At 46.0% G+C, this 17,687-nt stretch overlaps 1 protein-coding gene across 5 annotated transcripts in view; it reads left to right on the top strand.

Annotated features, from left to right (window-relative positions):
• AGAP1 (ArfGAP with GTPase domain, ankyrin repeat and PH domain 1) overlaps positions 1-17,687 on the top strand; it is a 549,901-nt gene that overhangs the window by 248,604 nt on the left and 283,610 nt on the right. For 4 of the 5 annotated variants that reach the window (XM_057744263.1, XM_057744261.1, XM_057744264.1 and 1 more), the window contains 2 exons: positions 14,712-14,839; positions 16,299-16,454. In XM_057744263.1, coding sequence (XP_057600246.1) covers positions 14,712-14,839; positions 16,299-16,454 — 284 coding nt within the window. The remainder of the gene's footprint in view (positions 1-14,711; positions 14,840-16,298; positions 16,455-17,687) is intronic. The other variant, XM_057744262.1, reaches the window with a different exon arrangement.

Here is a 17,687-nt window from a genome sequence, read left to right as displayed (position 1 = left end):
ACACGGGAACTCCCTAAGTGGGTGCAAACCTTCTGAATCTTCATTAGTGATTCCAGTTACGTGACATTTGTCAGTTCATGGAATGGTACAATTAAGTTGTTTAAATATGTACATTTAATCTGAAAAAAGGAACCTGAAACGGTTAATGAATGAATTCATTATGTGCAGGCTGAGGGGTGTAGGGGTGAAGAGTGTTGAAGTCTGCCCCATATTTGAAATGCATCGAAAAATATGATGGATGGAGGGTGGCTATGTAATAAGCCAAGTAGAGCCACATCTACAAGTATAAAATCTAGGTGATGTGGACATGGGTGTGCACACTGCATTTCTTTCCATTTTTTGTCCATGGTTATAAATTTGCAGTACAGAATTTAGGGGGAACGAGAAACCATTGTTATTCCATTTAAAATACTGTTGTAGATATTTTGCATGAAGATGGGTCCAGATGCATTGACTTCAATGTGAAGTATCGATACTTTCTCACAGGGACAGTGGGTAGTATTACTGTGAGCTTGCTCGCTCTCTCTTTTTTTTTTGAAATGAAGCTTTTCAGAATTAAAATGCATGCATGATTCTTGTAAGAATTTCAATAATTCGTAGAAACTGGCAGTAACAGGTAGGGATAGTTTGACTTCCTCGCAATGACTGAATCACAGCAGATTACAAATTCAGAAATCAATATTCTCTGCCGAACTCTAATTAACACTTAAACGTGATTAGTCACAAACGTGAAGTCTTGATGGCGATAACCCCAGGTATTCTAAATGTAAATAAAATTAGATTTAGATCCCTTTTAATTACCTGCAGTGCTGTGAGTAATTACAATGGCAATTGATATACATAATTTCTTGTTGAAGAAAAAAAACTTGCAAAAAGTTTCTCTACACTGTGTACTTAACTCTTCGGTAACCGTGATCTATGGAAAAGAATGATCTCGGATGCTATTGTTTAATTTTTAAAAAATTTTTATTGGAGTGCAGTTGATTTACAGTGTTGCATTAGTTTCAGGTGTACAGCAAAATGAATCAGTTACACATACACATATATCCACTCTTTTTTAGATTCTTTTCCCATAAAGGCCATTCCAGAGTATTGAGTAGAGTTTTCTGTGCTATACAGCAGGTCCTTATTAGTTATCTGTCTAGGATGCTATGTTAATTCTATGGAATCATATATCATTTCTTTACTTGGGCCCTCAAATTCGTATAGCTTAAATTCCTAATATCGCTGAGGTGTCACAAAAGGCAAAAACTTATCCAAAGGAATTGTGTGTATTGGAGGGGGTAGGGTTCTGGGTGGTGCTGCTGGTTAAATAATAATTGATGGTTGGTAGGGAGAGCCTCACAATGACTTAATGCACACAGCCCTGTTGAGGACCAAGTGGAAATCTGTTTTGTCATCTCATCCTTCTTCCTAATTGCATCACAATACATTGTGTAATTCAACCTGTGTGTCACTGTCACTTATTTCAAGGCGTCTCATGCAAGGAGCACACGGCTGGAGTGTTATTAACAGAGCTGGGGAGAGAGGAATAATTTTCCCAGGTTCCAACCAAGACATCTTCTCCCCCACTTTAAGGAGCAAATGTCTTTTTTATGGAGATTGTTGTAGGGATAATTATTCCCTGAAATAGGAAAACAGCTTCAGTTGCGATAAATAAGTCCATTTTTCTTGAAAGTTAAAAGAGATCTGTAGGAGGATGTGCTTGTGACAAACAGGGAGATTAAAGAAGTTTCTAAAACTCCCTTTTTTTCCTGTGAGCACATGTCTCTTAACATGGGAAGCAAATTAGACCTCCTAAATTTGGTTAAGGCAATATTAACCAAACTATATTAATTTTTTAAAGAGAAAACCAGTGGTCGTACTTAACTGTATTTGTCTCAAGGTTCCCAATTGAAAAACCTACTTATGGCCTTTCTGTCGCATATATTTTCTTATTTTGGACATTTTTGTCTCCTGTTCCTCATTTATCTTCATCCTCTCATCTTTCTTTAAATCTTTGCGCAGTTTCTTTAGCTTGAGTAATCATGTTTGTGATTTTATCAATTCTTTGTGGTATCTTCTCTTTTTCCCTGTTTTAAAATCCTCATTGCAGTCACCTTGCTCGTGTGTCACTTGTGTCTTTGTTGTAGATTGTATTCTTCCGGTGTCACTACATTTCTTTGCATTTATCCTGCGTGTTGCTTTCACCTGCCTTCATAGCTGTGTTAGTCTATTTTGTGACCCGTAATTTGGCCTTTTAAAAACATAGGGGATCTAAAAGGTGAGTCCTGCAGCCTTCCTGGTACAGAAAAAAATGGTGAGGAACTTCCTCATCCAGGGTGAGCCGTCACCTTCAGGGAGTGTCAGAAACATCTCTGCTCTGGAATCAACTTTCTCCGCGAGACAGCTTGATGAGTTGAGAAGTGACAGGTTCATTTTTCCCCCTCTTTGTTTAAGCCATTTATCTTTTAGAGCCTCGTCTGCCATCTAAATTGTATTGCCAATTTATTGGGATCTTCACTTGCCTTGTCTTGAAAGATGCTGATTTGCATCCAAGTTGAGAATAAGAGTGAGAGGAAGTTAATCATCTCTTGGCCTCTTGAACAGATTTGCACTTAATTGTAACATTTGGAATGTCTTCTAGTCTGAGTCCGGGTGCAGCTCCGTGTTCACCTGGGTCTCGGTGAGAATATCATATGGCCCCAGTCCGGAGAGCTTCGTTCTTTGAAAGGTCTTTATGTTTTTGGCACATCTTTCTATATTTGAGATGAACCTAAGCTGCGTCTGCTGCTTTTAAACGCTGCTGGTTTATATTAACGATTATTTATTCACTGAGTGGGGTGATAGTAATGAATGCTCAGTGGGCACTGCGCGGATGGTACTCCATCTTGTGATCTGCGCAGCAAATCAGAGTAAAGCTCTCTTCTGAGCTGGCAAAGTCTGCGAGAGAAGTCCCTTTTCCAAAAGGTCCAGGTGACCCGTGGCGTCCCATCCCCTGTCCAGGTCTCCGCACCTGTCAGAGGTACCGGCTCCCCCTGCTGAAACCTCCCTCTGCTAACGCTGACAGCCCACGGCCAGCAGCTGCCCCTCACTGCTCTGGGCTTTTACATTCTCAGACTCCTCGTCGTGACTCCTCATCTTCTGCCGGCTCAGGACTGAGCCCACGGGCGTACGTGCACCCTCTGCTGCTGCTTCTGTTGACACACACACACACACACACACACACACCCCCACACACACACCCCCACACACACACAGAGACACACACACACAGACACACACACACACACACAGACACACACACAGAGACACACACACACCCACCCACACACACAGAGACACAGACACACACACACACACACACACACAGACACACACAGACACACACACACACAGACAGACACACACACGCGCATGCGCGTGCACACACACACCCACACACACACACCCACCCACCCACCCACACACACACACCCCCGGTTTTCTGTTTCCTCAGGGCCTGCCCTCATCTGGTGCTGATCATTGCCAGCCTCCCAGGCAGGACACTTTGATCTATTTCATGCTCCTCAACATACTTCCCAATTTTTCCTGCTTTTTTTTGAAATTTAAATTTAAATATTTTTTAATTGAAGTATGGTTGATTTACAGTATTGTGTTAGTTTCAGTTGTACAACACAGCAATTCAGTTATACATACATATTCTTCAGATTCTTTTCCCTTATAGGTTATAACAAATATTAAGTAGAGTTCCCTGTGCTATACTGTAAGCCCTTGTTGGTTATTTTATATGCAGTAGTGTGTATCTGTTAATCGCAAACTCCTAATTTATCCCTCCCCTACCTCCCTTTCCCCTAAATTTTTCCTGCTTTTAATGATTTCTCAGTGTCTGTGTAATGTATTTGTAATTCCTCATTATTTCCCTCTTGAAAATTATCCCTACTTTGTCAGAAATTCACGCCTCTCTTTAGGGCACTGTTAAGACCCCTGCAGCTGGTCCCGTGCCTGACACACCTGTCGAGGAAGGAGGCAGGTGCCGAATCTGAAACTGGTGCGGAGTGAGAGGTTTGCGGGTTCTCGGCCAGAATTGCCGAGTTCTGTTTCTTGAGACCTTAGTGTAAGAAGTCATAGATGTGAGACCGTGTCTTCCGAGGTGCTTTCACGACGAGGGTGTAAGGCTGCCCAGTCCCTGTTGTCTCAGGGGTGTGGCCGGCAGGCTGGTCTAGACCCCATGGTCTCCCCTATCTGGGAGGTTGCCTGGCACATACTAGCTGCTCCAAGATGTGATGAAAGAATAGGTCGCAAGTGAGGGATGCCAAAGAGCAGACGGAAGATGCCGCCCTGACCCATGGAAGGGAAAAGCTGACTCTATGTATTAAACTTAAGTGGGCTGACTCACGGCAGGACCGAGAGTGTCCTGGAACCGGCCTGGGTCACTGGCACCGATGCTGCACCCTCCAGCTCATGCACGCCTGGCAGGTGTCATCCTGGCCTCACTGGTTCCTGAGGGGAGGCCGGGGAAGGGGGCCAGAGCCTGGGTATCTCTTCCTGCCCTTTGTGCCTTCTGGGTGTCACCACTCAGGTCCGTGGTGCCCGTTTCCATTTGGAGACCCTGGAGGCCCTCTGCATCCATGCAGCACAGGCGCACATGTGCGCTGGGTACTTCGGACTTGTCAGAGTGCGAGCCTGTCCCTGTGAGGAGCCCAGATTCTCCAGGCATTCGCACAGCATTGAATTTGTGCCAAATGCTGGATAGCCTTGTGTCCTTTCCACACTTGGAGAGGAAAACCTGAAGCCCTCACAGTGATGGAGGGATGATGTGGTGAAGGTCTCAGACAGGGGTGCTGGTGGGGTTGGCAGGCTGGGGAAGGCACAGTGATGTGGGCGGTGATGAGGGAGGACCGGGCAGCACAAGGGCAGGGAGGGCGGAGGGGCTGGAGGATCCCTCAGTGTCTGCAGAGAACAACAGAATGTCCGGAACTGGCCATCTGCTGGGTGTCCTGATGGCGCACAGGGCCGCCTGCGATGCAGTCCCAAAGGGGACTCCAGGCAGTGCTATTTGGAATGGGCTTCCTTCCTTCTAGCGGAGAAATGCTGACTGAAGCAGAGTCCAGCCCCAGGAGTGCCACGTCCAGACTGGCCGTAGGCAAAAATCAGCTGAAGGACATTTGACAGTGTGGTGTTGGCATATGTTGAAACTTTTTTTTTTTTTTGAGAGAAGTGAATGTTCAAAGTCCTCTGGGTGTGGACACAGGGACCCTGTATCCTTCCGGGGCCTAGAACCCCAGGAGATGGTCACTGTCCTGGTGCCCGCTGCCCCCCAGCCCAGCATCTGAGGCAGCTGGGATCCAAACCCTCCTACCGGTAGCTCCACCTTGGGACTCGGTTTTAAGGGACAATTGTGCTGTGAAGAAACGTGTCGAAAGGATGTGGGTTTCCGGCAGGATGATTTGATGTCCCCCTTGTCACAAATAATAACTTTATATCAGAATTGGGTACACGTGTAAAACATGCCGAATAGACCGTATTTGTTTCGGCATGAGTTTGTAAAAATTTTACGTTCTTTCACTTTCTCGGGAGGAAAAGGGAAATCCAGCTGCCTGAGACGTGGTGGGAATTTCCCCTCATTCTGAAATCATGAAATTAATGTCAGCAGCCATGACTTTGCCCTGTCCTGAAGGTAACTGTTTATTACACTCGGCATTTAAATCCCCCGATTAATAGGAGCAATTAAACAATAGTTTCATTTCCAGCAAATTAACAACCCTAATAGGTAATTGCGACATAAATGAAGATGAATTTGTTTTAATACAACGAGATAAAAAGAATACAGACAAGAACGGAATCTCAGATGAAGAATTCAGATTTCATCATTTCACGGAAAACTTGAAAGCTTCACTAGAAGAAGTTGAAGAGAATTTGGCTTTTTAACCATGGCCTGTCTTGGCCTATAGGGTTTTTAAAAAAAATTTAATAGAAATGTCATATTTTGTGCACAGGTATACAAGGTAAGTCATCAAAGGATTTCCCACACCAAATCCATTCTCCTGAAGCCTTGCTTGGGGCACAGGTTTTCTTAGTAGAGCTTCTCATTAGGTTTTCACTGACAGGGAACCAAAAAGCAAATGCATAGGAGAGCGTTCCCTTTTCATACACCCCTAAATTCATTTTATGACCTGTGCACTGACAGGGAACGTTTCCTTCCTTAGTAATATTTGTTACCATTAGGAAACTATTCTGATGCTGTATAGTTTGTCTTGATGAAACATGGAAGTGATCAGGTCAGGCCTGTTTTTAGAATGTAAGTGTGTCTGTACGAACGATGGTTTGGAAGGGGACAAGTCGACCTCAGAGAGAGCAGTTGGGTGATTTTAAAGGTAGTGGCAAAACGTTGAAAGCGTTGCTGCAACAAGGATAATGCGTTTCTCCTTGCGGGTCACTGTGCCACAACAGGAAGATCTAACACACGTTGAAGAACAGGAGCAGCCTGTCTGTCTAAGGAAGGTGGGCACACTCAGATTTAGGAACTGTAACTTAAAATAGGTTAAATGTCCAAATCTGCTTTGAAAGTTTTTAAACCAAGGGGTTTTAGCTAATGCTACATCACTGAGCTCATATCCCCTTAGAATAACTCCTTTTGGTAGCTTTGAGTCATCAAATGATATGTAATCAGCCTAGAATTCTATGCCCCTTGAAAATATGAATCACGTGTAAGGGTAAAATGATAGCAGTCTGAGATATGAGAGTCTCAAAACAGACTAAGAGTCAGGGTCCTAAGTGTAGACCATGGCAGCTCTGTCACCCCCCCCCCATCTCCCCCAACACGTGCCCAACCCCCTCCTCCCACCCCCCCAGGCTTCGTTTCTCCACTGTCCAGATAGAGATCACCTGCATCTTGCAAACCACATGGACCAGGTGACCTTCCAATGCCTGCATTTTGTCACTTGTCCATGAATAGGTTTGACAGCTCCCTGTTGCCTTAAGGATACAGTCCACACTCTCACTCTTCTTTGCAGGCGTGATCCTTAAACTGTGTTTCCAGTCACGCTTATCAGCTGCTTCTCCCCTCCCTTCTCCTAATGTCCCCACCCTGTCCCCATGGTAGGTCCATCTGTTCATTCATTGACCCAGTTGGTGAGTGTTGGTTGAATGTCAAGTACACGTTGAGCCTAGGAAGGTAAATAAAGCATCCTGTCTAGCGTTTCCAGAGTCAGCTGGAGGTCCCTGGAATCGGCCTGCTGTCTTGGAATGTGAGCTGACCATGGTTTCCAACTGGCAGCTCGCTTTGGCTGGGTCTGCACAGGTGTGTAGGCCAGGCAGGGCTGTGGGTTCCTGTGGTTCACTAAGCATGGCATAACCCAAGAGGCCTTGGAGAAGGCTTCCTCCCCACTCCCCACCTTCCTCTCTCTTTTCGTTTTACTAGTTTTTCTGGCATAGCTTCCTCTGTACCCAAAACTTAATATGAAAACAAATCTAGGAGATGGGTATAGGACTCCCAACAACACAGAATACATCCCCTTTAACGTTCATTAACTTGGAGAAAAATTCCACTTCAAACTTGTTTTCATTCCTAAGTCACAGATTCAGAACTACATAGATAATTCGGTAATTAATTTCTACTTAATTAACAAGATAGTTTAATGATCACTCAACTGTAATTTAAAACTGAGTTGAGACATTAGGGGACCTTTTATATGTTACTGGAAAATTTACAATCCCTGGTGGTTTTCATTATTTATGGGGATTTGCCTGGTAAGCCCTCCAAGGTTTAATGGAAGAGCCTTTCAATGCAAGGGCAGTTAATGTTACCTTTGGGTGGTAGCACCAAAGATAGAAATATAGCAATGGCATGAACCCCCAACCTCAAATTGTGCTTTTAAAATATTTTTGCAGGACTTCCCTGGCAGTCCAGTGGTTAAGGCTCTGCGCTTCCAACCCAGGGGGTGTGGGTTCGATCCCTGGTCGGGGAACTAAGATCCCACCTGCTGCGCTGCATGGTCAAAAAATAAAAAATTTTAAAAAACAAACATTTTTGCAGAGTAAAAATTAGAGTCTCACGCTAGTTGATTTTTAAGTGTGCCTATTATAAACATTTAAAATATTACTGTAATAGGTTTATACCTAAATTCCTATCTAACATTGTTTACTGAGAAGTCTCACCCCGCAGGGGCCTCACCGGGCTCCATACAGCATTTCCCAGTAGCCGTAGGCTCATCCTCTTCCTCACATCCGGCTTGATTCACACCAAGTTTCCATTTGGCGTCTAATTATGGCTCTGCGTCGTCAAGTCAGGTGTACCTGCTTCCAGAGTGCCGTCCTTGCTGCAGCCCCTAGAGTCACCTGCCCCCCAGCGCAGCCTGGGTACGTGGGGCTCAGCTCTGCTGATTTCAGAAGGGGCCACGCCACTCACATAGCAGTGCTTGCATAGCGGAAGCTGATGTTGTACAGGGCGTCGTGACGGGGGGTGTTCAAAAGCAGATCATTACAGAGCTGGTGGGTGAGTTCAATCTCCTCCGCGCTCAGTGAACTAGGGGAAAAGGAGGTGAAAGAGCTGCCAATTCTCTGCCTGATGGAGAAGCCTCTGCTCCCTGGGGACCTGTAGAGGGAGGAGGTTGGGTTGTAGGATCCGAGTAAATAACGAGTGCAGAAAGGATGGGCCAAGAGAGACCACGCAGCAGAGCACGTTAGCGGTGCTCAGTGGTCCTGTCTCTGGTGAAACCTTGGAGCTATTGATGTGGGATGTGGTGGACCTTGCTCCTGGACTGGGAGCTGCATGAGGTGAGAGATCAGGTCGCACTCCTCTTCCGCTGCATCCCCTTCCTTCGCTGGGCCCGTAGGTGGCACTTCAGATATTCCTATTAATTGACTACTTCAAGTAAGTCATTTAAACCAGAGAAGAGATCTTGCTGATTAAATTTACTAACACTCATTGGACTATGCCAAAAATGTCATAATCGTTAATGAAATTTAAAAAAAGCTTAATCTAAGTGCTTAATTGTGGATGTTACAGATGCCAGGTGGTACCGTGCAAGAGGAGTGTCAAAGACACCCCCGTCTTGGGGCCTCGCCCTGTAAGTAGAGAGCAGGAGGCCAGGACCTGATGTGAACGATCACGTGTCTGGTTTGGGATTATTATATAATCGCTTATTGCGCAGTTCCTACGCACCAGGCACTAGGGATTCAGGGCTGAAAAGCAGAATTGCGGCTCTTCAGCGTGGCCCTGACTGTATGTATGTGTGCGTGCGTGTGTAGATGTGTGTGTAAATGTGCGGTGGTGCTCAGTCAAGGCCTGGGTGAAATCTGGAGCTGGCTACGTTAGCACCTGTGGATATTTGGGGGGCAGGGTTTCCATGAAGGAATCTGATGGTTAGAGAGGAAGGCTTGCCTAGGCTGAGTGATGCTTGAGGTATGGATTCTGAGAAGGAGTTGGCCATGAGGAGGAAGTGAAGCATGTCTGGGCCGTGGTGGCATCTTGTCTAACACGAGCACAGTGCGTTGTGGCAGCTGCGCTGGGTTCTTCCGGCTCGGAAGTGGGCAGTGAGCCTGGGGGCTGGCAACGAGGCTGGGGGGTGACCGTGTCGGGTTGGGAAGGCATCCTTGTCCTTCCTGGTGTTCTGAACCAATGAAGGAATCAGACCCCAACAGGTCGGATGACTACTTTTTATTAGTAAAGCTGTTGGGAAGTGAAGCTTGTCCGGGTTTCCTTCTGTGGAAACCAGAAGAGGCAGACTTGCCCGTCCAGGCCGTGTGGGCACCCACACTTGCCCGCTGAGCCCCGGGCACACAGCCCCAGACTGGAGGAGCAATGGAGAAGGGACAGCCTGTCCCAAGCTGGCGGTCATATAAGTCACTTGTCAGTGGGTCAGGCCTTCACGGGGCGGGGGGCTTGGGAAGAGGCGAGGCGCGTTCGGGCCCTGGGAGTCTGGCTCCACGGAAAGTCATAACAGGAGTGCAGGATCACCCCTCCCAAGCATGAAAGAGCCCCATTTGGCTGAAGAATTTCAGTTCTGACATCTGTCTGGTGATGGGAGCTGTTGCACAACTGTTAGCAGAACAGGGCCAGCGAGAGTCACCCTTAGAAAGGTCGCCCTGCAGGGTGTTCTTTGGGCGGCAGTGAGCGGCGGACAGCCTTGGAAGCTGCTTTGGAAACCAGCCGTGGGCAGGTGAGGTTTGGGTCAGGGCCGCGGCCGTGAGGATGAATTTAAGAGAAATTCTGGTGGCAGAGTTGATCTATTATGGCTCCTCTCTCCCTGCCCCAGGGGTGCAGGGGTGGTACAGAGTTAGAGGTGAGTTAGTTAGAATTAGTTGGGCCACGTGGACTTTGAGATGCGTCCAGGACGGGTATGGAGTTGGTCATTGGGTACACAGTCCCAGAAGCAGGAAGGCATGAAGCAAGGCTACATGTAGATTTGGGAGCCGTAGGCCTGGAGAGAAAAGGGCCGAAGAAGCAAGCCCAGAAGACCCACTTTCAAAGAGCCAGCGAAGGAGGCTGGGAAAGAGGTTCCCGCCGGGGTGGGGCGACCAGGAAAGTCAGCATCCTGGGAGAAAGAACCATCAGCGGTGCCCAAGGCTGCCCAGAGGTCGGCCTGGCCTCCAGTGGGTCTCCAGTGGGTCACCAGGGACCTTGGCAATGGCACGTTCAGCCAAGGGGACGGAGGCAGAAGCCGGGCTGCAGTGGTCAGCAGAGCAAGGGAGGGTCTGCGAGGCGACAGGGCCAAAGGGTACACAGTCCCTGTTCTGGGAGCGAGAGAGTCGGGCAGGGCTGCTTCCTTGGCAGGCGGCAGTGTTTGGAGCAGTCGTGGAGGCACACGGAGTGTCTGAACCCCTGTTCTTCCTCTGGTCCCCCCTCTGCCTTGTTTTCCTCCACTGTGAAGTAGAGGAGCTATGAGGATTAAATGAGTCAGTAGAGGGGACGCGCAGACTGCTGGCCCGTAGCTCAAATGCAGGGGACAAGGGGGGGGGGGGAGGGGAGGAAAAGAAGAGGAGGTGGGAGGGAAGGAGGATGCTCCCTAGTTACCTGGTGAGGGGTGGGCCTGACTCCCTTGGTGCAACCGGACTCATTCTTTCTGCTGCTCCTTTAGTGTATATGACTTGAGAAACAAAGTAGAAGCAGAAATGGGGCGTTAGGCCAGAATGTCATGAGGTCTTATTTGCGACCTGTTTGAGAATCTTGTTTTTACGCAGTAATGAAAGGTGCCATTTGTCATCTATGCAGTAGAGAATTGAAAATTTGTGGAGAAGGTAAATGTATAACTCCCTTCTCTTGTTGCTGAAGTTCTTAAATAAACTTCTTTCTAGTTGAAGAATGGAAATATGTTTATGAAAGTATACTTAAGGGTACAGCCACAAAAAACAATCTCAAAGTCATCACCCAGGTCAAGAAGCGGCCGCTGCCGGGCCCCAGGAGCCCTTCCTGCCTCTCCCAGGCACTGCGCTTTGCCTGCTTGGTTTTGAAGTTTCTACAGTGTAATTATAGATGTGATTAAAGGCGATCGTTAAACGGGGTGTTTTATCTATTCCCTAAATAAAATTTCAACATCGTGGAGGGAGTGATACACATACATACATTTATTTATACTTGAGTGAATGTAAAGTCTTTCCTTCCAGTTTTATTGAGATAACTGACAGACAGCACTGTATCTGGTGTCTAGGGTAATGATTTGACTTCTGTATATCATGAAATGATGACCACAGTACGTTTAGGGAACATCCGTCATGTCAGACAGATACAACATTAAAGAAACAGAAAAAAACAAAAACAAAAAACTTGTGATGAGAACCCACGATTTACTCTCTTAACAGCTTTCCTATATGTAACATACAGCAGGGTTAACTATATGTATCATGTCATATGTTACACCCCTGAGAAGCAACTTTTAAAATGACACCAAGTACTAGTATTGAAATATCAGGTTAATGAAATTGGTTAGTGTCGGGTAAAAGAGCAAACATTTTCGGTATCTGCCAGTGGCAACATTTCAGACTTGGGCTTAGCTCCTGTGGCAGCTTTATAGGAAAGCATGTCACCAGAATTGGAAAAACATCACACCTCGATGATAAAGAGTCCAGATTATTTTAAGTAAGCGCAAGTGATTGTGTTTCTGTTTTCTTCATTCATTCATTGCATTTATTTATATGAAATATGTAACATTCATTTGTGGAATGATTAAATGCAGACAGAAATTACGTGATTATAAAAATTGCTCAGCCAGCGTAATCTGGAGTGTGAGTAATGTGTATGTTTTAAGTCTGCTGACATTTAAATATTTCAAATATCAGGAACAGTGGATGATTATGGTTACGAGAGACCAGTGCCTCCCTCCCCTGACATCCCACTTCCCTTACGCTGTGACTGGGGACGGGAAGAGGGGCTCATCCGCTCGCACAGCCCAGCCCAGCTCTGGTCCGCAGCGGGCTGGGGGCTTTTCACTGTGAGGAGACGGTTACCCAACCTTATAAAACAGTCCCTTTCCCTCCTTTCCCTCTAGACTGTTGTTCCTTCTTAAGTCAGACACTTCCATTGTTCGTCATGAAGCGTCCCCCAATTTTATGATGATCCTGTAACTTCTGAAGCAGTCTGCGTATGTTAGAACAAAATATTTGTAACTCATTTTCTTCGCTTTGTGTGCAGACATAAAAATTATGGAGAAATACAAATGGGGTTAAAGGTTCTAGTGATGTTTAAAAGAATGCTACCCGTCATTAGAAGTTGTGACTTCATTTTTTTTTTTTTTGTTATAAATGTGGCAAAACAATAATTCAGTGGACAGAAGAACCGTAGTACTTAGCATGTGGTTTAGGCTTTGCACAGCTCTGTCCCGCGTTCTGTGAGAGGCTTTAACAGGAAACAGGTCTCTCTACCCGTGAACTTGCTCTTTCTGGCCTTCTTGTGGGAAGGAGGGAACATTCATTTACATTTGGAATGTCATAGATGAGGGTTTTAATAACATATTTGACTTGTCTTAGAAAGTTCCGCAACTCTCCCTTTAGTGTAGAAAACACTTATAGAAAATGTCTATGAAGTTCTCCCAACAGCTACGCCCAGTTTAATTCTGACATTTGTGCTTTTTTTTCTATGAGATTTAAGATGAAATTCTGTGTGGTCATCCAACTGAATAGTGACTCTGAGGCCAGGAGTAGAATAAAAATGCATTGGATTTGATCATCAAAAAAACCTTTTGCTCTTTTTCAAAAAAAAAAGTAAATTGGCAGTCACCCAAACAATCATGATTTGGGGTTAATTTACATTTGGTCTTGGAATTTCAGTTCACCTATATGACACATGTTTTGCAGCTCTTGGAATCCGATCTTAGGTTTTAGATTCGAGTTCACGTAATGATTTTTAAAATATTCTAATGTGTGTCTTCAAAGACCCCAGATCAATACGCCAATGGTTTTGAAATGACAGAGTGTTGCGATATTCCTCTGTAATTTAAACATGATTAGCTGATGAAGGTTATGATCAATATACTACGGGAAGATAAATTAATTGATATCATCCTTTCAGGATGATAAGAGGCCTATCGGAGGTGGGATGTAACTAATGAAGCCGCTCCTTCGTCTGTGTGCCATTTTTTATATGTTGTGTTTTCACTTAATCTTATTTATACTCTCATTCATTTACATGAAAGCCATGAGCTTGTGGACAAACCAGTTCCTTATTAAAATTATGTTCATTTGGAAAAGAAATGATCTGAGGACACTGTGTGTGCTCCTTCTATAGCATGACCTATTGCTGGGAACAGCGGTGTGCTGCTCTGCAGGGGTATTTTGAAAATCAGCAACCTATCTGGGCAAAGACAAGGATTGAATATCATTGAACTTAATTACAGCTAGTCCCCAAAGACACACATCTATTCAAATAAAAGCTGTAGTTATTCTCCTGTAGTGACACCTATTGGTGTAGGAAGAGTTTTCTAATCGTTGACTTCCTTTCCAATTAAATCCAATATGCTTTATCAGCCAGCCTATTTGCCAAGAGAAGTTATGGCTGGTTGAATTTAGATTTGTATTGATTAAGATAAACTCCCAATGTGTGTAACCATATATTTAAATAAAAAAAAGTCTTTGATATAATTACATGTCCTTGAATACAATTCTATGCAGTAGCTTGTAGAGTTAAGAGTAATTCTTTAGGCTATGCAAAAAAATAGGTTTTTGATTTGCAAAAGGGTTTGATTTAAATTACCCTGTCTTATTTAGGATTATTTTTGCTGTGAGTAACTGAGAATAAAAATCCTATTGTTAAAATAATTTAAACAAGATAGGTGTGTATTTTTCTGTTTCACATACAAAGCTGCAGAGGTGGTCTGCACAGGGCTGCGGAGCAAGAGGCCCAGCCCCTGGAAGGGGGCTTGTGTCCCACCCGGTGTGGCTTCCCGCCCCAAGATTGCTGCCAACATAGGTGCTTTTTATGCAGCACAAAGGAAAAAGTCATAAGGAGGTAATAGGCCAAGGGCAGCTCTCTCAAGGATGTTTCCTGGATGCCGCCACATGACTCTCCTGCTGCCATCCCGTGGGCCAGAGCTTGCTTGGCCACGTTTAGCAGGGGTGCCAGGGGATGGACTGGAGGAAGCTCCGGGTCATGTCAGCTCTATCGGGTAGTCCTGTGCCAACTAAACATCAGGGACTCTCTTACCGCAGAAGAAGAAAGTCTCTGCGCAGCCTCTGCCCCATTCCCTCTGTGAGGAAACTAGCCTCACATACGCCTCTTCTGTCTTCCTGTCCACTAGTTGCCCAGAAGATTGTTGCCACGAGGAAGAAGCAGCAGCTGTCCATAGGGCCCTGCAAGTCCCTACCCAACTCTCCGAGCCACTCGTCTGTTTGCTCCGCACAGGTGTCTGCCGTGCACATCAGCCAGGTAGGTTGGTCCCGTGAGAGGCGGGAGTGAAAGGCAGGTCAGAACCCAGAAGGACGCACCTGCCAAAGAGTGTCCTCAGCCAGCTCCAAGGTGGATTTTTTTTTTTTTTTTCTTTTCAACTTTATAAATAACAGCATGTCGGTAATTGACTTAACATCTCCTTCAGAAACTGCTGTGGCCAAGTGGTTTTTATGGGAATCATTCTTTAATGTCCCCGTCTTCACGCTGCCTGTGTTACAAGGCCTGCTGGCTGGAGCTGGTGCGGGGTGTGCACTGCTGTCTCTGCTGTTGATTTAAATGACCCCGCTTGGTCCTCATTCTTGTCTGCTTGGAGGTTGAGCAGTTATGGGTGAATCTCAGCAGCTAATCCCACAATGTGCTTCAATATGGTAGCAGCCCTCAGTTATAACCCCTGTCTCCCTTAGGCCACGTGGAAACTAGCATCTTTCCATTGCAACATTTTGCTATTTACTTGGGAGCAAACAATATAATTGTCCCTTTGGAGAGCCTAACCAAAAACCCACTTGGCTTACTTTTGCCTGCCCTCGTGTTTTCCGTTAACATTTCTTAGACAGGTGTTATTGGCACTTTTTAAACAGATATACCAAGAAGGTTTGGTATCATGCTTTTAGTTGCTTGAGGGGTCAGGACGTAAGGCGCCCCATTTCCATTGGTGGCCTATGAAGGTACAGTCAGGGATGTTAAATCTCCACCATCAGCATCTGTAATTCTCTCTGAATCTTGAAGTGTCTTCCAGAAGCATTCACATTTCCAAGAGGTCATTTTCTTCTTTTTTTTTTAAATTAGTTTTTATTGGAGCATAGTTGATTTACAGTGTTGTGTTACTTTCTGCTGTACAGCAAAGTGAATCGGTTATACATATACATATATCCACTCTTTTTTAGATTTTTTCTTGTACAGGTCATTACAGAGTATTGAGAAGAGTTCCCTTTGCTGTAGAGTAGGTTCTTATTAGTTATCTGTTTTTATACATAGTAGTGTGTGTATGTCAGTCCCAATTTCCCGATTTATCCCTCCGAGAGGTCATTTTCAAAATGTGAGTTTTGGTTCTACTAGGCTAAGTCGCATGCTTTCTCCCTCTAATCTGGAGAAGTGAAGGGACTGTAGAAACTGCTTAGTTCAACCGACTCCTTCCTTTTTCAGAGGAAATAGAAAATAATTACATTTTAACTCTCAGATTTTTAAAAAATCAAATGATAGAGCCTTCTGTCTGAAGTCACTTTTCTGAAACGAAACAGTGCTGAGCCGATGGGCCTGTTCCAGAGTGACATCGCGTGTACTCGATGCTGATGCCACCAGCACGTGGAGAGGGCGTCCCACCTGCCGGGCCGCACCTGCCTCGTGCGACTCGCTGGCTTGTGAGATGTGACCCCACGCAGGTGGCGGCTTCGGCTCCGTGAGCGTGTCCCTCACGCAACCTCGGCTTTCCATCTTGCAGACAAGTAATGGAGGCGGGAGTCTGAGCGACTATTCCTCTTCCGTCCCATCCACGCCGAGCACCAGCCAGAAGGAGCTGCGCATCGACGTGCCGCCCACGGCCAACACGCCCACACCCGTCCGCAAGCAGTCCAAGCGCCGGTCCAACCTCTTCACCGTGAGTGTCCCCCCCGGGGGATCGTAGTGTGCTTCCCGAGAAGCTTGCCGCGTGCTCCTCTGGCCACCAGGTGGCTCAGTGACAGGTGTAACGTCCAAACTAAACTGACGAAAAGAGCGTTGAGTTCTGTGGAAGTCTCAGAACATTACGGGATGCCGAGGTGCAGGTGTCGAGCAAGCTGGGACTCTCTCAGTTGCCAGGCGTCCTGACGTGTCAGAAATGAAGAGTGAGGGGTTTGTCTAAAGGTATCTGTCATCCTGTGATTTTCTTGGTCTCTAGCTAAAGACCCGTCACAGTAGGTACATGGAAGTGACACTCTGCCAGAATTCCCCAAACGTGTGCGTCCAGCCTCTCAGGTGAGATGAAAAAGCCGCATCGATGCATAGACCTCCTCCTCAGGCTGGAGCGTTGAGGACGTAGCTCAGGGTCTTTAGGGGCTCACAGACACCAGCCTGTCCACTTGGGCTTTTCTTCAGAACCATCTGCATCAGCTCTCGGGGCTCGGGTTTATGAACTCAGAATCTGCATGGGGCCCAGGTGTGTGTAGTTCTTCAGAGCTTCCTGGGCAGTTGGGATGGAGAGAACCCCCAAACTACAGAGGACGTAAAAGTGCTGCTGCCCTGTCCCTTCCCTTACACACAACAGACATTACCAATCAATCATGGAAGGCTTTGCATTGCAGCCCAGAACTCCGGACACAGAACTCCAGGCAGAACTAGTGCCATGTGACTGGAGTCATTTGACTTGAAAATACTTTTCCTCCTGGGACTAGGTCTGTGCATTACAAGTATATGCTTTCAAAGCAGTGGTTCTCAGGTGGTTTTGCTCTCCCAGAAATTTGGCAATTTCTGGAGAAAGTTTGAGTTGTCTCAGCTTGGGGGTGGGAGTGGGTGTGGTCCTGCAGACATCTCTTCTGGGTAGCAACCACGGAGCCGCTAAACATCCTGTGATGTGCGACCAGCCCCACAGCAAAGTTGTCTCCAATCTCCAGTGTCAGGGTGCCTGTTTTAAACCATTTGACTTCTCCCCTGGGTTGATTATTGCTGACGTAGATGCAAAGAAGTTCAGTATTTCCTGGCTTAAACTGAAGGAAGATTCTTCAGGGGTGGCCACAAGTCTCTTATCTGGTCCACTGTCCTTAGTTGGAGATGGTGTTCTTAATTTTTTTTTTTTTTTTTTGGCTGCACCACGAGGCTTGTGGGATCTTAGTTCCCCCACCAGGGATTGAACCTG

Source organism: Hippopotamus amphibius, chromosome 8 (genome assembly GCF_030028045.1).
Source record: "Hippopotamus amphibius kiboko isolate mHipAmp2 chromosome 8, mHipAmp2.hap2, whole genome shotgun sequence".
Classification (NCBI taxonomy): domain Eukaryota; kingdom Metazoa; phylum Chordata; class Mammalia; order Artiodactyla; family Hippopotamidae; genus Hippopotamus; species Hippopotamus amphibius.
This window is presented reverse-complemented; position numbering and strand designations above follow the sequence as displayed.